This window comes from Curcuma longa, chromosome 20 (assembly GCF_044706935.1).
Source record: "Curcuma longa cultivar G26 ecotype Majalengka, Jawa Barat chromosome 20, ITB_CL_G26_1.1, whole genome shotgun sequence".
Classification (NCBI taxonomy): Eukaryota; Viridiplantae; Streptophyta; class Magnoliopsida; order Zingiberales; family Zingiberaceae; genus Curcuma; species Curcuma longa.
In genome coordinates this window covers 7,642,076-7,670,029 of record NC_133880.1, presented here as the reverse complement: position 1 = coordinate 7,670,029, position 27,954 = coordinate 7,642,076, and the positions used below count along the sequence as shown (strand labels likewise).

Sequence of the window (27,954 nt, the reverse complement as noted above, 5' to 3'; positions counted from 1 at the left end):
CCCCGATTAACAAAATCGGGGATGGGGTCGGGGATGGGGGCGGGGATGTAATTCGGGGGCGGGGATGGGAATGACAAACCCGCCCCCGCCCCGCCCCATTGCCACCCTTACACACCACCCCTTCCCTCTGGTTCTCGCGGAAACCAAATCCAAGGTCTTCCCTGCGGCGTCCAGCCTTCCCTCTTCTTCGCGTGCGTCTCCTGTGTTTTCCTCGCGACAGCGAAGGTCGCCGACCCCCGGAGGAGGATCCAGCACCGTCGCCTGCCAATCGCTTGAGAGGAGAGCGGAGCGTCGTCGTATGCTGATTGTGTGAGAGGAGAGTGGAGCGTAGTCGCCTGCCGATTGCGCGAAAGGAGAGGAGCGTCGACCATCTGTCGATCGCGCGAGCGAAGAGGATCCAGCACCGACCACCTGCCTATCGCGCGAGGGAAGAGGATCCAGCGTCAACCACCTACCGTTGATCCTGAATCGCATAGAAGGAAGGAGGATCCAACACCAACCACGAGTTCGACTCCTCACACGATTAGGGTTCGACTCCTCACTTAGCCGATCGCGAGAGAGAAGAGTGCCGACAGCAAGAAACTTTCAATCATCGTAAAATCTTCGTCAAAACGAAAACAGGATGTTAATTGATCCTAAACTCTTACAGCTTGTTTGTTTGGGAGGAGGTGAGGGAAGGGGAAGGAAGGGTAAATAAGGGGAAGGGAATTTGTAACTTTGTTTGTAAAGAAGTGAGGAAAGGGAAGAGAAGGGGAAGAAAGGGTAAGCTTTCCCCTTGCATGCCCATAAATAGACATAATTCCTTACACTCCGATTAGGGGTGTAAGGGAGGGGGAAGGAAATGTTAAAACATATTTATTCCAATTTTACCCTTATATTAAAATATTAATTATTAAAATAATTTATCTATTAGATTTTTGCACCGTTGCTCCTTGTCACATAACGCAGTCGTCACATAATTTCATCACTCGCACTCCTCGATGTCGACCTTCGTCGTAAATTTTTACATCAGTAAACTTTTTATTAAAATATATATAAAAATGTTGATTTATCTTTTATCGTACCAAAGTGTACAAATTCTGAATTTCATATATTTTTTATATATATACTTATTATTTTTTAAATTTTTTATTTATTTAAGTTGTAAATATTAATTTTTGTTAATCTTATGAGTTATATATATTTTTTCACATATAAATTTATTTAAAAAAATAAAAGTATTTTTGTAATTTTATATATTTAGTTTATAATTTTGATTGACGAACTCATTGAAGGAATAGTTATAAGGCATTAAATAAAATAAAATACCTAACGAATAATTATTTCTAAATTATTGTAGATCTATTTTAACAAGTAAGGATATTTGTGTAATTTTATATATTTAATCTTTATTTCCTTCCCCTTCCTCCCAAACAAGATAGCACATGTTACGTTAATGAACCTTCCCTTCCTCCCAAACAAGAAAAATATAAATACTTATCTTCCCCTTCTTTTCCCTCCTTTCCCCTCCCTTCCCCTTCCGTTAATGAACCTTCCCTCACCCCATCCAAACAGAGTGTAGGGACTAAACTTTATATATAGAAATCCGATCTGTTGTCGTCAGCTCATAGATAATAACGAAATGGATTAACGAATTCTACATATTTAATCTTAGTTAGATTACTCAAATGAATTTGATTTGTATCCACATATATAAATTATAATTAAGTCCACCTTAAAAGATTAAATTTATAAGGGATTAAATCCAACATGGGATCCATGTCAGTAGACTCAAGGCATGGGATATCAGATCACATCGGTCTCGAATGCTCGATAGCTCGATCAATTTTCTCAATCTCCAATGTGCTCGGCAGCCCAAGCACCTATGTTAGCCTCCAGAGTATTCGGGAGTGCTCAGCAGTCTGAGCGCCCATGTCATCTTTTAGAGTGTTTGGCAATTCAAGCACCTTCCTTAGCTTCTAGAGTGCTTGGTAGCTCGAGTGCCCACATTGGCCTCCAAAGTGTTTAGTAACATTGACCACCTTCCTTAGTCTCCAAAGTTCTCTACAACCTCAGTGCTTACATCAGCCTTCGAAGTGTTCAACAACTCGAGTACCTTCCTCAACTTCCAGAGTGTTTGACAACCTACATCAACCTCTGAAATACTTGGCATCTTGAGCACTCAACTTAGCCTTCAAAAAACTCGACATCTTGAGCACCCAACTCAACCTCTGAAGTGATCGATATCCTAAGCACCCAACTCAACTTCCAAAGTGCTTAACATCTCGAGCACCTAACTCAATATCTAAAGTTATTTGCAACTTGAACACCTCCTTCAGCATATAGAGTGCTTTCAAGCATCTCCCTTGAAATTCAGAGTGCTAGCAACTCAAGCACATCCTTTAACCTCCAAAGTATTCAGTTGTCCAAGCACCTCCTTTTATCTTCCTTAGTCGCCTAAGCACTAGATTCTACATCATGGGCTTGCAAGGCTTTGCTTGGGGCTATGCCTAAGCTTCGTACCCAACTTGCCCCTCCGAGTGTGGTTAGAGGAGACGACCCATAATTAGATAGACACTCTGTTAGAAGGAGCCACTATAGTGTACAGACAAGATAAGTATATCATAATTAAGTAAGCACCTGACAAATAAAAGCCACGGCAGAGCATGACCTTCATGGGCCTAGACCATTAATGGGCACACCCTTGTCAACACCTATAATGTAGGAAATAGTCATCTATATGATTCAAAGGATCAGTCATGTATAAAAGAGATAAAATTGTGTCATGGTAAAGGGATCCAATCCTTATTATCTCTAGCCTTCTCCCTCACTACATTATGATCTTTTTCTCTCGAGCTTCATCATTGAAGTTTAATTTAAGCATCAGAGGAATTTTATCAGATATCTCATACATCTTCTGATCCACATAGGTTCATCCATGTCATTGAAGGAAATTTCGTTTTTGGATGCATCACTTAGTCTTGACATCATCGACGCTTTATGATACGTGTTAATTCACGCCGATTCACCCACATCATTATTATTGGGGAAGCATCTTCACTAATTCACGCCAATTAAGTATATGATTGGGTTGAAGGAAAAGTACACCGTTATCTTTTCACCCTTTAAAAGAAACACTTCTACTCTATAAATTAATCTCCCTCTCCTCTTGCTTAAAGCCCAGTTTACTTGGAGGTGCGGAAAGAGAAACCGCGGAAAGATTTCCTTTGCATGCATGCATCCCTCGTTTACCTGTCAAAGTTTGTAGGAAGGAAAGGAACTTTCATCCGTCCGTGGATGATTTTTCCGTCAAAATCTATCCCCGCCAAATCGGGCGGAAACACAACGGACGGACGGAGCTGAGAAATTTGTCGAGCGGGATCCGCAGCACGCCACACTGCCCGCCACGCCGGGATCGTCTCCTTGACCTCCCTCTGATCCTCGAAGTCGCGGAGCGCCCGTGCGAATACGCCACCGGCTTGCCCTCGCCCAGCTCCTCTATCCACACCACCACCTCGCTTGGAGGAGAGGTCGAGGGAGAGGAGTGAGGGGAGGAGCACGAGGTCCTGCGGGACGCGGCCGGAGAAGGCATTGCGACTGAGGTCGAGGAAGCGAAGCGCGGGGAGGAGGGAGAGCCCGGGCGTAATGGGGCCGGAGAGGTTGTTGTCGGAGAGGGAGAGCGCGGCGAGCTCCGGGAGGCGGTCGAGGCCGCGAGGGAGAGGGCCGGAGAGGGAGAGCCCCTCGAGCGCGAGGCGGGCGACGCGCCCGGTCCCGGCGTCGCACCGGACGTGCGCCCAGTCGCAGGGGGACGCGTCGGCCTCGTTCCACGACGCCAGCGCGGCCGTCGGGTCCTGCAGCGCCGCCTTGAACACGACGAGGCCGAGGACCTCCTCGCTCACGGGCACCGGAAGCTCCAGCGCACCGGCGAAAACCGGCAGGAAGCAGAAGAAGGAAAAAAGGAGCAGCACCGCCATCGCCCCCTGCAAAACCAGCTACTCGGCGTCGGCTCTGGGCACGCGTCCTCTGTTTACTCTGCGCGGAGGAGAAGACCGTGGAGATTTCCTTTCTCTCCCCTTAGGAATTTATTTTCCCTAGGGATTCCTTTCTTTTCTTCATCCGTTGTATGAAGTAAACATAGCATAAATCACTCAGTACTGCGAGTTCTTCTCTCTCCTTTCTAAAAGGTTCAAAGCTTCAAAAGTTAGCCAAGACTTAAAATTTAGAGTATTTCTATTTTAAGCCGTGTATCGTTATATCTTTAAAAAAAATGATTGTCAATCAATTGTAAATATCTAGGCATGATAATATCAAGGTTTATCTTCATCTTAGCCCCCGGGGCATAGGTGAATTGGTTACGACGCAGCAGACTTGTAGAAGAGGGCAAGGGTTCGAATCCTGGCGAAGCTAGGCAATACCCTCCTGCGTCATAACCAACTGCACTTCTCGATTTACCTCCTCACAGATGGTCGTGGGACCGACCGTGTGGGGCTGCTACGGATCCACCTTTTGCAGAAGAAAAGGTTTATCTTCATCTCAACCCAAAACTTTTGTCCAAAAAAGATAAATTTACTCGAAGAGATGTGTTGACAACCAACGAAGTGATTCAATCACTGATGATATTAAGTCGATGACCAACAAAACTAAGTGTGTCACAATGCATACCAAGAAGGGTGTGGCTATCACATGAAGGATTGCCTTAATAACCTAAAGGGTACTGTGCCAAGAATTATAAAAATACCTAGATCCACTTACGTCGTCATACCGAACTCTACCATTTTATATCTTCAACTTGTTAACGAGCTAATTGACCAGTCCCAAGCCCCAACATGTTAAACCAGTCTCACGGACTGAAAGGAACTCCAACACAACAGTTAGACCAACAAATTCACTGATAGCTAGCTCTTATAGGATCCGATCATCAATTAGAATAGGGTTGGTATATATATGTCATTATGAAATTATAACATGATGTTTTTGCAGGGCCTTAATTATTTGATTGTGGGACTATTGAATTGTTGTTTCTCATCTGATCTGTCTGGTTTCCACGGTTGAGGGTGCATGCGATGTTGTTGTAAGAATTAAGTTAATCATTTTTCAAATAGCTAGGATTAGTCTAATCCTCTGCATTTTCCTACCTTCTAATTAAGGTTAGCATTAATTCAACACTAATCAGTTTTTCATTCACTTAGTAATAGTACTATCTAGATTAAAAACCTCCATCCATGCGTGTTGAACGTAACATGGAAAGAGATTGATCCTCTCCTATATATATGGCTCACCAAGTCCTAACCATGCATATCGAGTCAAAGTCTAATGGCCACACACCTTTTCCCCTATTGTTTTGAATTCATTAAAGAACCAATTAACTTCAGCATAAGCATAAGGTGAAATCCACCATCCCAACGGCTCTACACAGGTCGGCCATATGACCATCTATAAGGATGTAAATCAAAAAATTACAGTTGACCATGGCGAGGAGTCAAAGAACCAATTAACAACTGATGGGGAGGAATCCTTTAAGGGGGAAATTTATAATGATCTACGGTCACAATTAATTAAATATAGCAATCTCAATCACAATAGTACGTTTTCTTTCATTGCACTTCATACATAATTTTAAGTTAATGTATTAGTGGCATCTGGTCCATAGTTTGTCTACTTAAAGTAGAATAAAAAATCAATAGCTTGAGATTACCATGACTTGTCCATAGTTTGGATATATACTTAAACTACAGATGGCTTAGTGAAGTAAAAATCACACAAGGAAATATCTAGCGAAGTAGCGATATTAATTGATGAGTAACTTAATCTTCTTGTGAAAGAATACTCATCTCCAATCACCGAGCTATGATTATAATCCAACGGGGATAAGGAAATTGAAACTTTTTCATAAATAGACCTTAATTTATTGAGCTCAGATTAGATTAGAGACCAATTAAAAAATCAGACAAAGTTAGGAGTTCTAAATGACTATCTGAAAATTTACTTAAAATAGTGTGTTGATAGTCCAAAAGGGTGACTCTTTATTCACCACTCAAAAGGGTGTTTTAACATGTTAGAATACAATCAAAGTTCTATATTAAAAACACATAAAAAAAGATCATGAGTTTATTATAAAATGGAAGATATCTTCATTAATATGAGATCTTTTGGGTAAAGTCCAAAAATAAAATCATGTAAGTTTAAATCCAAAGTAGATAATATCATACCATTGTAGAGATATTTTGATTCAATCAGTATTAACAATTGGTATCAGAGTTATGGTCTATATAGAGTCATGTGGGAGCTCTTAGAAAAAATGAATGAGGTAGAGGAGGTTTGAACCATGGTAATCCTAGTAGGTCAGTTGGACTGAATACTAGGTAGTTTTGACGGTGTTGGGTTGCAAGGATGCAAAAATAGTTCCACATCTAAAACACATGAAAAAGATCATGGGTTTTAAAGGATGGAAAGTATCTCCATTGGCATGAGGCCTTTTGGGGAGAGCCCAAGAACAAAACCATGAGAGCTTAGGTCCAAAGTGGACAATATCATGTCATTGTGGAGATGTGGACATCCTTGGGACCCTACAAGTGATATCAGAGCGAGACCGCTCTTCACCGGACTAATCGCCGGAAGAGCCATGATCTAGATCTAATCATGTGGGTTGAACCTTAAATAAAGGAAGTAGGTGCTCCTGTGTCTGAATCAAGAGGACCAGACGCTAAGCAGAAAATCCTAGTTGCGGCTAGGCAGGAAGTCCTAGTAGGTCGGATGGAACGAGGGGCAGGAAGTCCTGGTGGATCAAGGATTCGGACATCAAATGGAGGCTTTCCGTTTGAAGGGGGGCTGTGGTCCTTTGTTTAAGGGGGGATTGTTAAGTTGCAAGGGTGCAAACATAGTCCCACATCTAAAACACATGGAAAAGATCATGAGTTTAAAAGGATGAAAAGTATCTCCATTGGCATGAGGCCTTTTGGGGAGAGCCCAAGAACAAAACCATAAGGACTTAGACTCAAATGGACAATATCATGTCATTGTGGAGATGCGGACATCCTTGGGACCCTACAGACGGATCAAAAGGATCAAACATCGAGACAAGGGGGCTTGGTGGGTCAAGAGATCGGATGTCAAGTTAGTCTCGATTGGTATATGGTGGTCCTTCATTTGAGAAGAGGATTGTTGAGATACAATCAGGGTGCGTTTGGTTCAAGTTATGATGTATAACCTTGGTTTGGTTATGTGATTACCTGGTAATCACATAACCAAGGTTATGGGGCATAAAACATAACCTAATGTTGTTTGATTTACTTTATTTATTTATAGAGAATAAAACATAACCAGTTTTATATTTACTATATTACCCTTCATTCAATTATATTTTAATATAATTCATTAAATTAATAAATATAATTTGATATTTTTATTTTAATAAAATAATTCATTAAAAATAATTATTTTAATAAAAAATTAAAATAATAAATATAATTTGTTAATTTTATTTTTAAAATTTAAAATAAATTTATATATTTTAATAAAATAATTTATTAAAATAATTATTTTAATAAAATAATCCATTAAATTAATAAATATAATTCCTTAATTTTATATTTTTAAATTTAAAATAAATTTATATTTATTTTAATAAAATAATTTATTAAAATAATTATTTTAATAAAATAATTCATTAAATTAATAAATATAATATGATAATTTTATTTTAATAAAATAATTTATTTAAAAATTATTTTAATAAAATAATTTATTAAATTAATAAATATAATTTGTTAATTTTATATTTTAAAATATATATATATTTTTAATAAAATAATTCATTAAAATAATTATTTTAATAAAATAATTTATTAAATTAATAAATATAATTCATTAATTTTATTTTTTTAATTTTAAAATAAATTATTTTTTAATTTATAAATATTTAAATTAAAATTTATTGAATTAATTAATTCAATTTTAATTAGATTTCGTAGTACATTTTAATTAATTCAATTTTAAAATCGGAGGGTAATCATGGAAAAAATTTCGTTAACCTTCGGAATCGTAAAAAATCTTAGGCTGCCAAGGTAATCACATAACCGGGTTATAACTCATTTGCTGATGTGGCGGTAATGTTATATTACTTGAGAATCGATCATAATTTGAACCAAACAAGGTTATCAACGATAACCTTGGACAGATAACCAAGGTAATCATAGATTACCCCCAACCAAACACCCCCTCAAAGTCCAACATTGGAAACAGGGGCGGAGCCAGGATTTTTACCGAGGGGGGGGCCATTTTTTAACATCGCATTGTCACACTAATAAAATAAATTTTGAATTAACTAAGAAATAAGTTACATTCAACGCAATCTAAGTTGCGCTCTTCACTTTTTCATAGACTCAAATTCATATATGACAGAATTGACATCAAAACTGCGAGCAATATCCTTCTCAATATACATTATCATCTTTCATTTTGTTCCGCAACCTATTTTTCACAATTTTCATTGCAGAAAATACACGCTCTGATGTTGCAGTAGAAACTGATAAAGTCAAAATAAGTTGAATCAATTTGTCAAGAAGAGAAAAATAATTCAAAATGATGTCTCTATTATATGAATCAATACTTCATGATGACAGCCCCCATGATGACAGATTCCTGCAGAACAATAGTGATATAATAAGAATATTACAGAATTTCCAAATGGTTGGTCCCAATATTTCAATAATTTGAGATAGATGAGCTTGTAGAACTTACAAAGCAGTGACTCTTGGAGAATTTGACAAATTGTAAGTGCAATTTAGTCCATCCCAAACAAAAGCATTAGGGGAACATGGATCTCCCATCCAATTCCCCTGGATCTGATACCACTCCTTGATCGTTGTCATGACATCAACTGTAAAAAAGAGAAAAATAATCAACCATGTAAGCTAATGACATTGCTGAAGAAAAAAATAGAAAACAAACACAACTGGCATGTGACCAGACTAAGTATCATATCAGAAGCACAACCCAAAGAAAATATTTTGCGAATAATCAGCACTAAAATTCCTAAGAATACCATATCGGTAGAGTCCATTGAAATAAAGAGCAATCTACTTAATATCATATGTAACTTCCAATCCCAACACCTATTTCAATCTATGGCTGTTCGAACTAATGTTTTTTCTTTTTATACTGATTTTTTTGTCCTTTTACAATACTAATTATCATAATAACTTTTTTTTTCTGGCAAACATATCAAATTTAGAAAAATTTGAACAACTTAATATAAAGATATGAATTCACACTCATGTGCACTGTTATGAAGGTGGGAATTTCTTTTTCCGTGCCCACTCGGCCTTAGCGCTTTCAAGAGCATTCTATCGAACAATTGATGGCATGATATTCCTCCCTGTTACACTGCAACAGAGAGAAGTAGAAAAAAGGGGCGAAGGAACGAAAGCGGTTACATACCATCTCCAGCATCTGAGGGCACAGAGGTGTTGTTCATGGCCGTGTAGAGCTCGAAGGCATTGAGAATGGGCGGGATAGTGGAGTTGCTGAGAGCGTCGAGGGAGAGGTTATAGGTGGGCGACGAAACGAGGGGCTCGAGGCTGTAGACGGCGACCGAGTTGAGGTAAGGGGGGTTCATTATATGGGCGGAGCTAAGGGGGGCAGGGGGGGCGACCGCCCCCAGGCGCCCCCCCTGTAGCTCCGCCCCTGATTGGAAATACATAAAAAAGATCATAGGTTTATAAGATGAAATTATCTCCATTGGTATTAGGTATTTTAGGTAAAGTCCAAAAATTAAACCGTGAGGATTTAGACCCAAAGTGATATTATACCATCATGAAGATATTTTGATTTTATTGGTACTGACACAACCAAGCTAGCTAAAAGATTGAATCGATCAAAAGATGTAGTACATGTTGGTGCAATCATGCCCCAGATGAGAATTTTCAATGATTGATAATTATCTAAGTTTATGTTAATAAGATGAATCTCACTTGTGTCGTGAGCTTGCAGGATAAGTGAAGTCCTCATAGGTCGAGGACCGGATTCTTGATCGGAAGACTAGATGCAAGGTAAGAGAAGTTCAAGAAGGTTGAGGACCAGATTCTTGGTAAAAGATGAGAACTCGAGCAAATCAAGAGATTGGGAACAGGCACAAAGTCCAAAGAACAAGAGGTTCATCTAGCATGATGTAATTGGGAAGTAAGGGTAGAGAGGCTTAGGCTTGAAGAGGGCGTTTGGTTTGGAAAATATTTTCCATTTTCTGTTTTCCATTTTCTATTTCTAGTTTTCCATTTTCTGATCTAGTTTTCAGAAAACAGAAAATGCGTTTGGTATGATATGCTGTTTTCTATTTTCTAGAAAAGAAAATTGGAAAATGCGTTTGGTATGATATGTTGTTTTCTATTTTCTAGAAAAGAAAACTGGAAAATGCGTTTGGTTTGTTAATATGAAAAATTATAAATAAATAGGATAAAATAAAGAGATATAACAAAAACTGAACTAATAATAAAAATATTAACTAGAACACTGAAAGTTTATCCATAATTCCAAAAACAACATAACAATCATTCATAACAGAATGTTCAAAAATTTTCTCAATTCTCATGTCCTGCACAGTCACGTATTTTAAGACGCGCAGGATATCAATTCTGAGCGCTAAATAATATTATTTTTTATTTTTTATTTTGCGATTAAGCCATTTAAAATTTTCTCTTTAAGGTTTAGGGGTTGGGTTATAGTACAACAACAACAACAATAACAACAACCAAGCCTTATCCCACTAAGTGGGGTCGGCTATATAGATCCTTTTACGCCATTGAGCTCTATCTCCTATTATATTATCATTTATATTTAAATAAATTTTATCTTGTTTTATTGTTGCTAACCAAGTCTTTTTTGGTCTACCTCGCCCTCGTTTGATATGCGTATTTGTCATAGTTTCACACCACCTAACTGGAGCATTTATCGATCGTCTAAGTACATGTCCGTACCACCTTAAACGTGTCTCACGGAGTTTCTCCTCAATAGATGCAACTCCAACTTTCTCTCTAATGCTTTCATTTCTTATTCTGTCTATCTTCGTATGTCCACACATCCATCTTAACATCCTCATCTCCGCAACTCTCATCTTTTGCTCATGTGCTCGAGTCATAGCCCAACATTCAGCGCCATATAACATGGCAGGTCTAACTGCCGTTTTATAGAACTTTCCTTTAAGTTTTAGAGGCACTTTACGATCACATAAAACACCTGATGCTCTCCTCCACTTCAACCTGTGATAAGTTTACCTTATCATTCCCGGTTCCAAGCCCGGATAAAGGAGGAGGGTTGCGTTAGGTTGCCAGACAGCGTTAAACTAAGGCAAACACTCATGAATAGATTATAGTATTAAACATAAAAAAAATTAAAATAAAATTTATTTATTTATTTATTTTTTTGACATACCATTAAGTTATTTAAGATTTTTCTTTAGGACTTAGGGGTTGGGTTATAGTATTAAACATAAAAAAATTTTAAAATAAAAAATATATATTTACTGTTTTAGGATTCTTTCGATATTTCAATTCTAATGTCGCACACAATCGCGTATTTTAAGGCGCACAGAATATCACTCCTCATATATATATATATATATATATAATTTAAATTATTTTGATGAAGTTATGGATATTTATTAAATTCTTTAAAAATAATTTTTAAAAAATAAATATCATAAAAGAAATAATAAAATATTAAAAATAGTTTATCCTAACATCATGCATTCTCCTATAAAAAAACATCACCTTTATACTAATAATTAATTTTTTAAATTCCATCCAACTATTATAATTCAACAAAAATATATTAGAATTAATATCATATCTAAAATATATATAATTAAAAAATAGATTATTTGCCGAGGAAGGGATCCCATCTGAAGACGAGGCTGGAGGAGTCGATTGGGGTGGCGGCGGTCTGCATGACGACGGAGGGAACTTCGAACAAGTCTTGGGGATTGTTTTGGACGGTGGAGTCGGTGGAGACGTCGTTCCAGTTCGACTGCGAGGAGCTCCATGGCGTCCATACCCGATCGATCGGGTCGGCCGGATACCTGAGTGTCTCAGACGCCTCTCCAAAGTTCCACCGGTTGAACAATATCAAAGTCTGTCCCTCGTTCGCCGCCGGATAGAGACTGTCCCTCAGCGGCCGTATGTCGATCCCGGAGATGAACGGCGCCCCCGTGCCGGTGTTCACTAGGCACACGGACGAATCCCTAAAAGAAAGAGATCACATTTGATGATTGTTCATTCAATAATTCTCTGGTTTTACCTACTGATCAACTATACCCGGTGGCCACCGTGATGACCTCCGTCCAGTATATTGACTCCGCGTCGGTAATGTTCACCCTGGCCCAGTAGTTGACGCCGAAGCGTAGGTCGAAGGCCAGCGGCTGGCCGTTGAGTCCGTCGTAATCGCCATAGAGGAACCACGCCCGGAGGAGGTACTTGGACCCCGGCGACAATCCGAAGGCGTAGCAGTTTTGGGTGCCGTCGGGGAAGCTTCGGAGGGTATGGAGCTGCGGGGAGCTGACGCCGCCAACGTAGGCGTCGGAGATGTTGCGGTTGACGCCTGTGGTGATGAAGCCGGCGTCGGAGACGTAGGAGATGCCGGTGGTGGGGTCGACGTAGGACGAACCGGACTCGATGCCGCAGTCGATGGAGAGGAAACCGAGGGCGTCAGTGGACTGAGAGCGAGCTCCGGCGGAGGCCATGGCCAAGGCGAGGAGGAACGACCACCAAAATCTGGAATCCATCGTCTTCTTCTTCTCTTTCGAGTATGCGATCGCTATGGCAGAGGCTGAGTAGAGCTGCTACAAATCAATGCGCGTTTTATACACAATTTAGGGTCTTGTAAATTTTCATTTCACTCCCCATTGTTTGTCTTTTTACAAATGAGTCCTCAACATCTAAATTCGTCCTGCACCTTCTCCCACGTGTTTGATTTTGCACTTCATGACGGCCCAAAATTTCTACGTCAAGTCGTAAATTATATAAGTGGAGCTCTCCAGATCCTCGTCACCTCCGGAGCCTTCTTTGAATTGATATTGATCTGCCCAAAATTTCTTCATCGAGTCATTTAAAACTCCGGGTTGATTTTTTAGCCTACAAGATATGACCGATCACCTATTGGCATCATGTTGTGATAACACGAAACTTCTTTCAATACGGGTAAATCGAAAAACATTGAATCTTATTATACACAATCTTATTATATATTACAAGAAGCTATTTCGATGACTCCTTAATGTATTTTTTTAGAGGTAGTAATCCTTAATTACATTGTATCTTTGTTTGAGAAAAGAAAAGAAAAGAATTCATGTTACGAAGAAATCAACTCTAGATTTTAAATTTAACAATCTTGAGGAATCATACAATCTATGAGTATAATCAAGGATTGAGATAATTGACAAAGCTGACAACAGTTCTATATATACTTCGAAGGCAATAATCCGATTTGTATCAATAGCTCTACATGAACATCGTGTTATGGCTAGCGATGAAGTTACTGTTTTTAATGTTGGAAAGTGAATGGAAGGAGGCAGATGAAGGAGGAGACATCATTGTGAATAGAACTTTAATCTCGTATTGAGAGTTTAATTAAGTCAATATGATTGGTTTATAATATTTCATATATTGATAGTGTGACATATGCATGGGAAAAGGTTCTCTTTCACATATGAGTATGCACGGCATGCAAATCTAGAATTCAGATTGCATTAAATCAAATTGACTCACATGCGAATATATATTACTTGTAAAACAATATCGAGTCATTTAAAATCTAGAGTTGATTTCTTTGTAATATGAACTATTTTTTAAAAGAGATTTTTGACGATAAAATTATTATTGTATGATTTGAAGGTCAAAGTCAAATCTGCATGTCTGCCTATGTCCGCTGGGATCCAAAGGCGATCCCGCATGCTGACGCCACGCCCAGACCTGTGCTTGAGGAGATTTACAGTCTGTGGCAGGACAGCGTGCACAGATGGAAAGTCAGCCGACTGGCGGAGAACACGAGCCTTGTGTGCGTCGGTGCGTGGTAAACGTTGTATCTTGTTCGGAGTAGGAAATGAGATCAAAGGGAATCTTTTCAATTCGCCCCCTGTACATTTTTCATATCTTTTGCAAAATAAAAAAGTCTACTTGTCACAACAGCGTGCAAATTTATGATGAAAATCTATACCGTTTGATTTTAAAATTAAGATTAAATCCAAGTCGTAGATTGAATGAGTGATTGCGATGGCATAAATTTAATCTTCTATTTTAAAATCGAGATGGTCCAATTCCCGTCATAAATTTGTGACAAGAACATGTTGCGACAAGAATCCCTACTGTTTGCAAAACGCAGACTTGATATTGAAGTCAACAGCGTATCTATCACGCGCTCATGGTGGGTGAGTGGAAATACATTTTAAATTTTTTAGTGGAAATACATTTTAAAATTTTTTATTGGTTAGTGTATTTATATTATAAGTTTTTTTTGCTATTTATTTATTTTAAAAGTTTTTTATATTTATTTATAAGTTTGATATTTATTTTATTAATAAATATAATTTAGAAATTTTATTCATGTATATTGCTTATTAACATAATCTATGAATAATTTATAATTATAAATATTAACGAAGTTAAATATTTAAATTTATTTATTTAATTGACTTTATTTATATTGAATAAAAATAAATAAAATTTTGCTTAAATTGAATATTAAATTCACTCATCGTGGCAAAAAGTAAATTTGTCACCTTGGTGACTCCACACTGACCTAAAAGGGTAAATCACGAGGGACTTCACTTAATAACAATAGCGCTTGCAAGGGATTGAGGCAACTAACAGGACATTCCACATCCATTAAAAATCAACCTCAGCCTTAATCGTGACAATACGAGACTAAAATTCTATTCACAATGATATCTTCTCCTTCATCTACCTCCTTCCACTTTCCAACATTATTACATTAAGATTGTTAAATTTATAACTCCATTATTGTCCTTCGAAGTATAGAACTGTCATCGGCTTTGTCAATTACCTTAATCTTGTTGGATTGCAAGAGTGCAAACATAGTCCACATCTAAAACACATGGAAAAGATCATGAGTTTAAAAGATGGAAAGTATATTCATTGGTATGAGGTCTTTTGGATTGAGTCCAAGAATAAAACCATGAGGGCTTAGACTCAAAGTGGACAATATCATACCATTGTGGAGATATTTTAATTCCAACGGTATTAACAAATCTTTGATTATTCTCCTAGATTGTATGATTCCTCAAGATTGTTAAATTTAAAATCTAAAGTTGATTTCTTCCTAACATGACTTTTTTTCTCTAAATAAATAAATTAAGGAATTGTTTAAATTATTCTTTAAAAGGAATTTTAATACAATGATAAAATTATTATCGTGTAATTTAGAGGTCTAGAATTTAAATCACCAAAATAACTTTTTATAATCTATAATAAGATTGTGTATGATAGGATTCAATGTTGTTTGATTGTAGACAGAAGTTTTGTGTCGCCACAACGAGATGCCAATATGTGATCAATCATATCTTATCGGCTAAGAAATCAACTTAGAGTTTTAAATGACTCGATGAAGAAATTTTGTGCAGATCAATATCAATTCAAAGAAGGCTCCGGAGGTGACGAGAGGAGGAGAGCTCCACTTGTATAATTTACGACTTTGACTTAGTGATTTGGTAAGTCAACGGGACACGTGGGGAAGGGTGCAGTTCGACGAATTTAGAAGTTGGCGACTCATTTGTAAAAAGAGAAACAATGGAGAGTGAAATGAAAATTTACAAGACCCAAATGGTGTATAAAACACACATTGATGCATACCCGAAAGAGAAGAAGAAGACGATGGATTCCAGGTTTTGGTGGTCGTTCCTCCTCGCCTTGGCCATGGCCTCCGCCGGAGCTCGCTCTCAGTCCACTGACGCCATCGGTTTCCTTTCCATCGACTGCGGCATAGAGCCCGGTTCGTCCTACGTCGACCCCACCACCGGCATCTCCTACGTCTCCGACACCGGCTTCATCGACACCGGCGTCAACCGCAACATCTCCGACGCCTTAGTTGGCGACGTCAGCTCCCTGCAGCTCCATACCCTCCGAGCCTTCCCCAACGGCGCCCGCAACTGCTACACCATCGGGTCGCCGGCAGTGGTGCAGGGGTCCAAGTACCTCCTTCGGACATGGTTCCTCTACGGCAACTACGACGCGTTCAACGGCCAGCCGCAGTCCTTCGACCTTTACCTCGGCGTCAACTACTGGGGCAGGGTGAACGTTACAACCCCGGAGTCAATATACTGGACGGAGATCATCACGGTGGCCACCACCGGGTATATATAGTTCATCAGTACGTAAAACTAAAGAATTATTGAATGAACAATCATCAAATGTGATCTATTCTTTCTTTTAGGGATTTGTCGTTGTGCCTAGTGAACATCGGCATGGGGACGCCGTTCATCTCCGGGATCGACGTACGGCCGCTGATGGACAATCTCTACCCGGCGGCGAACGAGCGGCAGACTTTGGTGTTGTTCAACCGGTTGAACTTTGGAGAGGAGTCTAACCTAATCAGGTTATTATTATTATTATTATAGAAATATATCGAGTATAATTTTATAAATGTGCTTCGCGCTTGCTTCCTTCCTCGTCTAGGTATCCGGCTGACCCGATCGATCGGGTGTGGGCGCCATGGAGCTCCTCGCAGTCGAACTGGAACGACGTCTCCACCGACTCCACCGTCCAAAACATTCCCCAAGACTTTTTCCAAGTTCCCTCCGTCGTCATGCAGACCGCCGTCACCCCAATCGACTCCTCCAGCCTCGTCTTCACATGGGATCCTACCCCCGGCAACGTCAACCAGTTCTTCCCCATCCTCCACATATCCGAGATTGTCGACCTCTCCGGCACCAGTCAATCGCGGCAGTTCAACATCTACGTGAATGGAATCCGGTGGCTGGGGAATATAATGACTCCCACTTACCTCACCGCGGACGCCGTCTACGGCGACGTGCCCATCCCTCCGTTCCCCACCTACAACATCTCCCTCGAGGCTCTCAGCAACTCCACTCTACCGCCCATCCTCAATGCCTTGGAGATATACATGATCCTGAGCAACACCTCCGTGACCCCGTGACCTCGCGCGGATGCTGGAAAAATAAGTTCCCATGCACCTTTACTTCACAATTCTCTCTGTTGCAGTAGAAGCAACTAGGACTATTGTATGTTCTTCCATTTCATTCTCCTTCTCGTGTGGCTCGCTTTTAATTACATGTTATTACTTGTGTGAAGGAAAATAGTATTTGATGATATATACTTTTATTTTCTATGGTAATTAAAAATAACTATTGATGTATGTTCTTCCATTTCATCTTGGAACAACCATATATCTTGTATTTTCACAATGTCATCTTTTTGTTACAAGAAAAAAAAATCCATATTTTATTGTTCCTTGTGGTATGATACATTGTTAGTGTAGCCACGATTCTCATCAATACATTGTTTTAGCATATTTGATATAAGATCATTTAAAACATCTTAGATTATGTTGAATTTTTTTGTACTCAGAACTCTATTGATTTTCAAAGATCATTTCATACCTTATATTCGATATCAAGGAAAATTGATTATGGATTCAAGAGGGGCTCATTTTTTATGAAGAAATGAAAAATAGAAATAGAGGCATGCTCAACTGACATGATTAAACTAGTTTGTAAGCTAAGTGATTTGGATGGCATCTACATTTAAAAAATGACTTAGTAGGTTAATAATTTAAAAAGGGATGCATATTCAAATAGTAAAAAAATTGATATTTGTAGTTTATAAACTATACCACATTCACAAACATCAATAGAAATGAAGTTATTTTGTATTATTATAACAAAGTTTTAAAACTTTCAGAAGTACCTGTATGGAAATTTAAAGGTTTGTATATAGTGCAAAATATATATTGGAAATTTAACATGCTATAACTTCAATGAAACTTCAAGTAAATAAATGACAATGAGGAAGAAAGAGGTTCTATTATATTTATAATATCAACCACCATGCTTGCCTGAAGTTCAACTCAAAGTGTTATCATGCACAATTTGATAGATTCAAATATCAACACTTAGAAATTCGACAAAGGAAAGGTTAAAATTTAAATATACAATGCTATATATGTTAAGTAGCTGAAATGAAAAGGAGTAGTTCCACAATTGCTATGACATCACCGGATTATTGCCCTTCGAAGTATAGATCAACTATCGCCGACGGCTTTGTCAGTTATCTCAATCCTTGATTATACTCATAGATGGTATATATGATTCCTCTAGATTGTTAAACTTAATAAATCAACTATCATACGTATGATTCCTCTAGATTGTTAAACTTAAAATCCAGACTTGATTTCTTCATGTGAATTCTTTTCTTTTCGAAAGATACGATGTAAGGATTGTTATATCTTCTAAATAAATAAATCAAGAAATTGTTTAACTTATTCTTTGAAGGGGAGTTTGATACAATAGTAAAGTTATTATTATATAATGTTCGAGGTTGGCATACCTGGGGCAGGAAAGTCAAGACTTGATTCGAGTGGAGACCCCACGTTAGACAGAAAGCTTGACTTCAGGACTGACTAACTTGGTCATACATCCTAGCTTCACGTCTGAATTTCACACTCAAGTTCTTTACCCTAGCCATGTGGTTGAGCTGCTGACTCGGCTCCTCGCCTGAGTAAATTAGGGGGGACCCAACACCCGACTCGAAAACCAACTCAGCTCGAGACCCAACCCCGACTCGAAAACCAACTCAGCTCGAGACCCAACCCCGACTCGAAAACCAACTCAACTCGGGACCCAACACCCGACTTGAAAACCAGCTCAGCTCGGGATCCAAGTGATTTGGAAAGTGAATGGAAGAAGGAGGCAGATAAAGGAGAAGATACCATTGTGAATAAAACTTTAATCTCATATTGAGAGTTCAATTAAGTCAATATGATTGGTTTATAATATTCCACATGTATTGATGGCATAAACATATGCATGAGAAGAAGTTCTCTTTCACATATGAGTGTGCATGGTGTGCAACTAGGGTTCAGATTGCACTAAACCAAATTGACTCGTATGTGAGCATGACTTGCGCATATTGAATGTTGAATTGGTCGAGGCAAAATTTGCCCAAGAAAATGAATATGAATTATTTTTTTGCAAATTGTTTATTTGTGTAACGGATGAATTAATTGTTGATTAATTGAGAATCTATAACCATATGTGAGTTTGATATAGTCCCCACGGGTTGGTGCAGTTGGCTACTGTATGTGAGTTTGTCACATGAGGTCTTGGAGTTAATTCCAAGTGGAGAAATGTTTGTTGGGTTCATGACCTCCCTCGTGCAAGGGTCATTACGTTAGGACAAAATCCTTCATGATTTACCTCTCTATAAATGGCTATGAGACCAACCGTATGGGAGCACCCAGGGTCAGCATATAACCTTTTACCACATGAGTAAGTTTGATATGACCCTTATGAAATAGTGCAGATGGTTACTGCAGTCGCTACTGTTGCAGGGTGAAGTTTCTCATGATTTACCCCCTTCCAGAAAGTGTTGGGTTGCCCTTGAAGGGCCGCTAAGGTGACAACTTTACCTTTTGCCACAAATGAGTGATCAGTTTGATATTGCTCCTATGGGTTGTTGCAAATAGTTCCTGTAGAGGTGTTGCTGAGATTAAGATTGGGTCGATTTTCAACAGGTGCAGAATTTGATTGTCTCATCCCTTGTAGGGTTTATTGTTATTGGGCGAAACCTCTCATAATTATGTTTACTCTTTTTTAGGAAAAGTGGGGCTACCAAGGTGACAGTTTTACCTTTTTGTCACAATGAGTAAGTTTGATATTCAATTTATGTAAAATTTTATTTATTTTTATTTAATATAAATAAGATCAATTAAATAAATAAATTTAAATATTTAACTTTTCGTTAATGTTTATAATTATAAATTATTCATAGATTATGTTAATAAATAATATACATGAATAAAATTTCTAAATTATATTTATTAATAAAATAAATATCAAATTTATAAATAAATATAAAAAACTCTTAAAATAAATAAATAGCAAAAAAACTTATAATATAAATACACTAACCAATTAAACAAATTTAAAATGTATTTCCACTCACCCCACCATGAGCGCGTGATAGATACGCTGTTGACTTCTATATCAAGTCAGCGTTTTGCAAAAGATATGAAAAATGTACAGGGGGCGAATTGAAAAGATTCCCTTGGATCTCATTTCCTACTCCGAACAGGATACAACGTTTACCACGTACTGACGCGCACAAGGCTCGTGCTCCGCCAGTCGGATGACTTTCCAGCTGTGCACGCTGTCCTGCCGCAGACTGTAAATCTCCTCAAGGACAGGTCTGGGCGTGGCGTCAGCATGCGACATCGCTTTTGGGTCCCAGCGGACGTAGGCAGACATGCAGTTTGACTTTGACCTTCATGACGGCCACCCTTCGACTTACCAAACCTCGAAGTCTAAGTCGTAAATTATATAAGTGGAGCTCTCCTCTTCGTCACCTCCGGAACTTCTTTGAATTGATATTGATCTGCCCAAAATTTCTCCATCGAGTCATTTAAAACTCTAAGTTAATTTTTTAGCCGATAAGATATGTTCGATCACATATTGGCATCACATTGTGATAATACGAAACTCCCATTAATACGAAGTAGAATCGAACAATATTGCATCCTATCATGTGTAATCTTATTACATATTATAAAAAATTATTTCAACAATTCAAATTCATGACTTTCAAATCACACAATAATAATTTAAATAATTTTTAAATTTATTTATTTAGAGGTAGTAATACTTATGTCATATCTTTGTTTGAGAAAAGAAAAGAAAAGAATTCATATTACGAAGAAATTAACTCTGGATTTTAAATGACTTGATGGTGTTTTATAAGTCGTGCTCGTATATGAATCTACTTTGTTCAATACATTCTGAACTATAGATTTACATGCCATATATACTCATATGTTCACACCATTAATGTATGTGAACATTATAAACCAACCATATTGACTTAATTGAACTCTCAATACGAGACTAATTAAAGTTCTATTCACAATGATGCCTCCTTCTTCTATTCATTTTCCAACATTATTAAGAATAGTAATCGTCACTAGCAGTCAAACGATGTTCACGTAGAGCGACTGACACAAATCGGATTATTGCCCTTCGAAGTATATATACCACTGTCATCGTCTTTGTCAATTATCTCAACTCTTGATTATACTCATAGATTGTATGATTCCTCCACATTATTAATTTATACTCATAGATTGTATGATTCCTCCACATTGTTAAATTTAAAATCTAGTGTTGATTTCTTCATAAGAGCATGAATTTTTTCTAAATAAATAAATTAAGAAATTATTTAAATTATTATTTAAAAGAAATTTTAATATAATAATAAAATTATTATCGTGTGATTTGGAGGTCAGAAATTTAAATTACCAAAATAATTTTTTATAAATGTATAATAAGATTGCGTATGATAGGATTCAATGTTGTTTGATTCAACCCTGTATAGACAAGAGTTTCATGACGTCACAACGATGATGCCAATATGTGATCGATCATATCTCATCGGCTAAAAATCAACTTAGAGTTTTAAATGACTCGATGAAGAAATTTTGGGCAGATCAATAATAATTCGAAGAAGGCTCCGGAGATGACGAGGAGGAGAGCTCCACTTATATAATTAACGACTTGACGTAGAAATTTTAGGCCGTCATGAAGTGCAAAATCAACGTGGGAGAAGGTGCAGTTCGACGAATTTAGAAGTTGGGGACTCATTTGTAAAACAAGAAACAATGGGGAGTGAAATGAAAATTTACAAGACACTTGTATAAAACGCGCATTGATCTGTAGCAGTTCTGCTCAGCCTCAGCCATAGCGATCGCATACCCGAAGGAGAAGAAGACGATGGATTCCAGATTTTGGTGGTCGTTCCTCCTCGCCTTGGCAATGGCCTCCGCCGGAGCTCGCTCTCAGTCCACTGACGCTCTCGGTTTCCTTTCCATCGACTGCGGCATAGCGCCCGGTTCGTCCTACGTCGACCCCAACACCGGCATCTCCTACGTCTCCGACACCGGCTACATCGACACCGGCGTCAACCGCAACGTCTCCGACGCCTACGTTAGCAACATCAGGTACCAGCAGCTCCTTACCCTCCGAACCTTCCCCAACGGCGACCGCAACTGCTACACCATCGGGTCGCCGGCAATCGCGCAGGGGTCCAAGTACCTCCTTCGGGCATGGTTCTTCTACGGCAACTACGACGGGTTCAACGGCCAGCAGCTGTCCTTCGACCTATACCTCGGCGCCAACTACTGGGGCAGGATGGACATTACAACCGCGGATTTAATGTACTGGTTTGAGATCATCACGGTGGCCGCCACCGGGTATATACATATATAGTTGATCATTAGGCAAATTAAAATCAGAGAATTATTAAATGAACAATCATCAAATGTGATCTCTTTCTTTTAGGGATTTATCGGTGTGCCTAGTGAACATCGGCATGGGGACGCCGTTCATCTCCGGGATCGAAGTACGACCGCTGAGGGACAGTCTCTACCCGGCGGCGAACGCGGGACAGACTTTGATATTGCGCCAGCGGTGGAACCTTGGAGAGGAGTCTGACTATGTCAGGTTATTATTCTTATTATTATTATATAAATATATCGAGTATAATTTTATAAATGTGCTTCTTCGCGCTTGCTTCCTTGTCTAGGTATCCGGCCGCAGAGTGTCGCCATACTTAGTAGGCGGTGTCAGAGAGGCCACGCATATCGTACGAGGGAGTGGTCGGTGAGGGAGAGGGGAGGGGCGTAAGGCCGAGGAGTTGGCACGATTCAGATCGGGGCAGGGTGATTCGGCTCGGATGATACGATTCGGTCCTTCTCCCGACTCCGTTCCCGAAGCGACTCGGCCACTCCAAGCGGCCTATCGGCTCGAGCATGTCTCAAGAGCCTGTTCTTTTCATATTGACGGACCCGCCTCGAGGATTCGGGTCGGGTTTTTACTAACCCCCACTTTTGAGGACCCGGACTTATATCGTGGCGAGACCCCACCCGACTTCCTTGATTCGGCCTGGATATTCGAGGGCGGTCGACTTGGCTCAGGGCTCGACGGCTTTCGACTCGATTCGGACGTCCTTGAAGGATAAATCGATGTCCGTCCCTTACGACCATAACAACAATAATAATTAACTAGCGTTTTTTTTTGGAAAAACTGTTAAACGCTGCCACGGGGCATATTAAAAATTGTCATTATTTGAATTTTAATTAAATAAACCAATAGCAGCACTCTGTTGACTCCGCCGTCCTTCCGGGGTCGCCGATCGCCTGCGTCTCGCGACTGGCGCTCGCCGCTTCCTCCTCCCTCCGTCCCTTCTCCGCCGAACACGCCTCCGTCCCGAAGCTGCACCTCCATCCCCTTTGCTCTTCTCTCCTTCAGGTAAACTGCTTCTTCTTCTGGAGTTGAGTAATACTATTTGAGATTCTTTCTGGCGACCAAGCATCGGATACCAAAGACTCAACCGTTGTCTTCGGACTACCCCATTCGGATCTTACCTTCTCCAGAAGAGAGGCATATCAGGGTACGACAGTTTAGCTTGATACATTCAGGTATGTTATCTTGATGAGCGATTCCTTGTCATTTCAGGGTTTCGTGATCTTCTCTTTGGTTTTAGGATTTAGGGTTTGATCCCGAGGGTTAAATGACATAAACATACATGCGTCAGCTGGTGCCCTTTTAATTTTCTACTTCAAGTTTGTTCTAGTGTATATTTCTTCTCCCTGTCTCAGTTGGGATCGATAGCAGTTGTTTGACCAAATTTAATGTCTGCATAAAATGTATGTCGTCTTGTGATCCATTATATAGTTTCTCTGCTTGCTTAATTGCGACATAGAAGCCGATCCCTTGCTAATTCATCCTTTGCTTTGATTTATTATCTCCTCTCTAAATGAACTGCTTTTATCTCTGTCTTCAGGATGTAGCATCTCTTTCGAATGATCATTTCTGGTGGCATTTCCCGAGCTTAGCGATCGCTAAATTTGATGAGGATGATGTAATATTCTGCTTTGCTTGTGCTCCTCCACCTCTTCGTCGGAAAAGAATAACAGAAAAGCTTCTGCTGTGGCCTCTGAGTTTGTTGACTCCCTTGAATTCAGACGGAAAGTGAGAAAAGGAAGAGAGAAAAAGAGTAGAATGGCAGCCTGGGGCATTCTATCTTCCATCATCAGATGGCCATTGGAGAAGCTACACAATTTGGAATCATCTTCGTCCTCGTCTGCAGCAGAGAGCAATTTAGAACAAGAGATGAGGGAGCTGGAAAAAACCATGAAGAGAATCCAAGCCAAAATTGTCGATCTAGAGCTAGAGGAGAAATATAAAAGAAGTGAGTCAGAAAATTTTTGGTTCAGCGAGCTCAAAGAGGTAGTATATGATGCTCAAGACATAGTGGAGGAGTACGGATATGAGGTGCTGCCTTCCAAACTAAAGATGGCGAAAGAAAGTAGCGACGATAAAGGCAAGCTTACCGCAAAGGAAAACTGCAAAGGCAAGCATAAAGTATTCGATTACACGATCACCACTTCCTTAGATACTTCAGTTCTGGATGAATTAGCAGATAAAGTTAAGAAGATTAGGGTGAGATTTGACGAGATCACTATGGATTGGGAAGCCCCTCTAAGATCGGCTAAAAAAGTCAGAAAGAGAAAGGGTAGACATTTAGCCAAGCATCCAGAGACAGGGTCTTTAGTGGTTGAATCAGATGTTTATGGAAGAGAAGAGGAAAAGAAGATTTTAGTTAAATTTTTGGTGCCCGAGGATGATACTAATAGTGCAAGAAATGGAGTGTCAGTGCTTCCTATAATTGGCATGGAGGGAGTTGGTAAAACCACTCTTGCTAAGCTTGTATATAATGATCAGAGGGTACAAAGCTATTATGATTCAACAGGATGGGTCGATGTAGCTGAATCTTTTCATGTTGTCGGTTTAACACGAAAGATTCTGGAATCCTTTTTAACAGACAAAGTTGATTACGAAGAACTAGAGGAGCTCCAACATGCGCTACAACAAAAACTGAAGGGGAAAAAGTTTTTACTGGTCTTAGATGATGTTTGGGATGATAATTTTACTCTTTGGGAGCAAGTAAAGACCCCCTTACTTTCTGCTACTGTCGGTAAAATCATAGTAACTACTAGGAGTGAATCGGTTGCTAAAGTAATGGGGACACCCCGATATGGTTTGAAACTGAATGTCTTGCCTTTTGATGTTTGCTGGTCGCTGTTCAAGAGAATTGCATTTGACGGACGAGATCCAAGCATGCTTGATACTTTTGTAGAAATTGGTTTGAAGATTGTAGATAAATGCAGAGGATTGCCATCGGCTGTGAAGGTTCTTGGGTATGCTTTAAGGAATAAAGACGATGAATATACATGGATGGATGCCTTAGAAAGTGAAATGTGGGAATTCGATGAAGGAAAAGATGAGATTTTACCAGCACGTCAAATAAGTTGTGATTACATGAACATTACAGGCCTAAGAAGATGCTTTCCATACCTGTCCTTGTTTCCTAAAGACACAGTTTTACGGCCAGGAAGAATAGTCCTATTATGGATGTCACAAGGTTTTCTTCAGCCTGCCTCAAGAAAAGGTCTTCTTCATCCTCGAGGAAACAAGCAAGCAGAGGAAATAGGCAGCGACTACATAAAGGGATTAGTCAAAAGGTCGATTTTGCAGCCATATGCGGATTCTGATGATGCAGTTTTTCTTGAAGATGATGATTGCCCAATTTATGCAGAAGCTGGTGAAACCTATATAATGCATGATGTTTTTCACAGTCTAGCACAATATGTTGCGCGGGATGAATGCCTTAGAATAGAAGATAACATGTTCGACCCAAGCAAACATCGAAAGATTCGACACTTATCAGTGAATGTTAAAGAGAGTGATATGCCTGTATACCTCGAAGCTTTTCAGGGTCTAAAATCTTTGCGCACACTTTTTATCAGAGGACAAGGCCCATTATGTAGAGCTAGTATTTGTGGATCCCTTGCTGATCTTTTGAACAAACTCAAGTACATACGGGCACTTGATTTAAGCTACAGCAACATAAAAGAGCTGCCAGATTCAATAGGTAACCTCAAGCTACTACGATGGCTTTCTCTAGTAGGAACCGATGTCAAAAGCCTACCGGATTCCATATGCAACCTATACAACTTAGAAACTCTGAATCTGACCAAAACATATGTCAGTAAACTACCAAGGCAGATTATAAATTTGACAAGTCTGCGCCATCTGCTTCTATATGTCAGTTGTGTTTTTCTTCCATCAGGAATTGGTGAGCTGACCGACTTGCAAACACTATCCAACTTCCGTGTCAGCAGTCAAAATGGATATTCTCAGTTAGGCGAATTGAATCACTTGGCACAACTCAAAGGTTGTCTTTCCATTAGTAATTTAAGATATGTGAACCAGTTTTCCTATGTTCCAAACTCAGAACCACTGAAATCAAAAGATCAGCTTGAGACTATGAGGCTATGTTGGGGTCATGATGATAAAGATTGTCACTTTGTTGCCAGACCTGTAGCTGAAGAAGATCATGATGACCATGAAGATGAAGAATATTATGGCAATTCCAAAGGAGGAAAAGGCGATGAACATGCTAACAAAGAAATGAGGCTGCTCGAGTACCTCCGACCACACACCAATCTTAAAATGCTTCAAATATATGATTATCCAGGTGTGAGTTTTGCTAAATGGGTAGGCACTTCATCCTTCTCCAAACTGGTCCAACTATGGCTGTGTAGATGCAGGAAATGCAATTTCCTTCCACCTCTTGGTCAACTGCATTCTCTTAAACTTCTCCATATACAAGAAATGGATGGCGTGCACAGCGTCGGTCGTGAATTTTGCTCCTCCTCCCCTATGGTAAAGGCTTTTCCATCTTTAGAAAGCTTGGCATTCGTTCGTATGCCTAACTGGGAAGTGTGGGATGAAGTGGAGGTTGGTGACTTTCCTCATCTCCAACACACCCAACTCTATGAATGCCCCAAACTGACCAAATTTCCTCAGCATCTCATGTCTTCTGTGAAAGAACTGAGCATAAAAGGTTGTGCTGGTGTCTCTAGCCTCCTAAAGTTTGATTAGTTGCCAAAGTTAAAAGTTTTGTGCTTGCCATGATGGATAGTTTGATTGCTCTTCCTCTGGACTGAGAGGTTCTGTTTTTCTCTCTTGTTATGCTTGCAAGGCTTGGTGTTGGTGTAGTAGGCTTGTGTTGATAGTCTTAGTTTGTCGACAAACACCATCTTTGTTAACAATGATAATATTTCAAACTTGATCTACTTCATTCTAGACAAGGCTTGGTGTTTGTCGAGTAGTATGAGTGAACTGAGTCAGGCACCAACATTATCATGGGGAAGCGGAAAAAGAGTTGTTGCACGAATTGTTCGATAGAGTGGAGAAGGTGGGAGATGAAGTTGGATGGAATATTACTCTTCTTTTCTACCCAGATAGAACTCCTTATGTAGGCTCTGATTTACCGTTCAACTAATGGCGGAATAAAGATTATTTATTGTCTTCGTCCGTCTAGGTCATAATGTCAATAGTTGGTATCGTTATCACTTAGGCGATTACAGATCCACTGTTAACTCTTCTGTAAAAAGGTGGATCCCCTTACTCTTTCAGCGGCCTTACACGGTCGGCCTCACGACCATCTGTGAGGAGGTAAATCGAGAAAGTGCAGTTGGTTATGACGCCAGGGTATTGTCTGACTTCGTCAAGATTCGAACCCTTGCCCTCTTCTGCAAGTCTGCTGCGTTGTAACCAACTCACCTATGCCCCGGGGGTACAGATCCACCATTAACGTTCATGTTTCAGCTTGTTTATTA

The 27,954-nt window shown here is 39.4% G+C and overlaps 4 protein-coding genes across 5 annotated transcripts; 3 read left to right on the top strand and 1 right to left on the bottom strand.

The window, feature by feature from the left end:
- Window positions 1–6: 6 nt before the first annotated feature.
- LOC141812987 (putative LRR receptor-like serine/threonine-protein kinase At1g05700) lies at window positions 7–12,781 on the bottom strand. The gene is made up of 8 exons (XM_074700912.1): window positions 12,285–12,781; window positions 11,856–12,211; window positions 9,951–10,017; window positions 9,418–9,608; window positions 8,719–8,857; window positions 8,605–8,619; window positions 3,232–3,714; window positions 7–463 (listed from the first exon to the last, which is right to left on the bottom strand). The coding sequence occupies exons 1-8, from the start codon at window positions 12,749–12,751 to the stop codon at window positions 7–9; spliced, it is 2,175 nt and encodes a 724-aa protein (XP_074557013.1). The 5' UTR covers window positions 12,752–12,781.
- Window positions 12,782–15,848: 3,067 nt separating this feature from the next.
- Window positions 15,849–17,287, top strand: LOC141812837 (putative leucine-rich repeat receptor-like protein kinase At2g19210). The gene is made up of 3 exons (XM_074700795.1): window positions 15,849–16,333; window positions 16,414–16,575; window positions 16,656–17,287. The coding sequence occupies exons 1-3, from the start codon at window positions 15,855–15,857 to the stop codon at window positions 17,134–17,136; spliced, it is 1,122 nt and encodes a 373-aa protein (XP_074556896.1). The 5' UTR covers window positions 15,849–15,854; the 3' UTR covers window positions 17,137–17,287.
- A 4,662-nt stretch (window positions 17,288–21,949) lies between these two features.
- Window positions 21,950–22,821, top strand: LOC141812986 (putative LRR receptor-like serine/threonine-protein kinase At4g29180). The gene is made up of 3 exons (XM_074700911.1): window positions 21,950–22,458; window positions 22,547–22,708; window positions 22,791–22,821. The coding sequence occupies exons 1-3, from the start codon at window positions 21,980–21,982 to the stop codon at window positions 22,819–22,821; spliced, it is 672 nt and encodes a 223-aa protein (XP_074557012.1). The 5' UTR covers window positions 21,950–21,979.
- An 823-nt stretch (window positions 22,822–23,644) lies between these two features.
- On the top strand, window positions 23,645–27,229 carry LOC141813080 (putative disease resistance RPP13-like protein 1). Of its 2 annotated transcripts, XM_074700979.1 has the most exons (3): window positions 23,645–23,685; window positions 24,051–26,807; window positions 26,875–27,108. In XM_074700979.1, exons 2-3 carry the CDS (start codon window positions 24,269–24,271, stop codon window positions 26,997–26,999), a joined length of 2,664 nt encoding a protein of 887 aa, XP_074557080.1. In that variant the 5' UTR covers window positions 23,645–23,685; window positions 24,051–24,268; the 3' UTR covers window positions 27,000–27,108. The 2 variants fall into 2 exon arrangements, with proteins under 2 accessions (XP_074557080.1, XP_074557079.1); XM_074700978.1 differs by having other exon boundaries at window positions 24,051–27,229.
- Window positions 27,230–27,954: the final 725 nt, after the last annotated feature.

Coding starts and splice junctions, on each gene's coding strand:
- LOC141813080 (XM_074700978.1), top strand. CDS start 24,269: ATGGCAGCCTGGGGCATTCTATCTTCCATCATCAGATGGCCATTGGAG.
- LOC141812837 (XM_074700795.1), top strand. CDS start 15,855: ATGGATTCCAGGTTTTGGTGGTCGTTCCTCCTCGCCTTGGCCATGGCC. Junction 16,334..16,413: donor ATCACGGTGGCCACCACCGG/GTATATATAGTT, acceptor TCTTTCTTTTAG/GGATTTGTCGTTGTGCCTAG. Junction 16,576..16,655: donor GAGGAGTCTAACCTAATCAG/GTTATTATTATT, acceptor TTCCTCGTCTAG/GTATCCGGCTGACCCGATCG.
- LOC141812987 (XM_074700912.1), bottom strand. CDS start 12,751: ATGGATTCCAGATTTTGGTGGTCGTTCCTCCTCGCCTTGGCCATGGCC. Junction 12,212..12,284: donor GTCATCACGGTGGCCACCGG/GTATAGTTGATC, acceptor TCTTTCTTTTAG/GGATTCGTCCGTGTGCCTAG. Junction 10,018..11,855: donor CAGATGGGATCCCTTCCTCG/GCAAATAATCTA, acceptor CCTTGCATCTAG/TCTTCCGATCAAGAATCCGG.
- LOC141812986 (XM_074700911.1), top strand. CDS start 21,980: ATGGATTCCAGATTTTGGTGGTCGTTCCTCCTCGCCTTGGCAATGGCC. Junction 22,459..22,546: donor ATCACGGTGGCCGCCACCGG/GTATATACATAT, acceptor TCTTTCTTTTAG/GGATTTATCGGTGTGCCTAG. Junction 22,709..22,790: donor GAGGAGTCTGACTATGTCAG/GTTATTATTCTT, acceptor TTCCTTGTCTAG/GTATCCGGCCGCAGAGTGTC.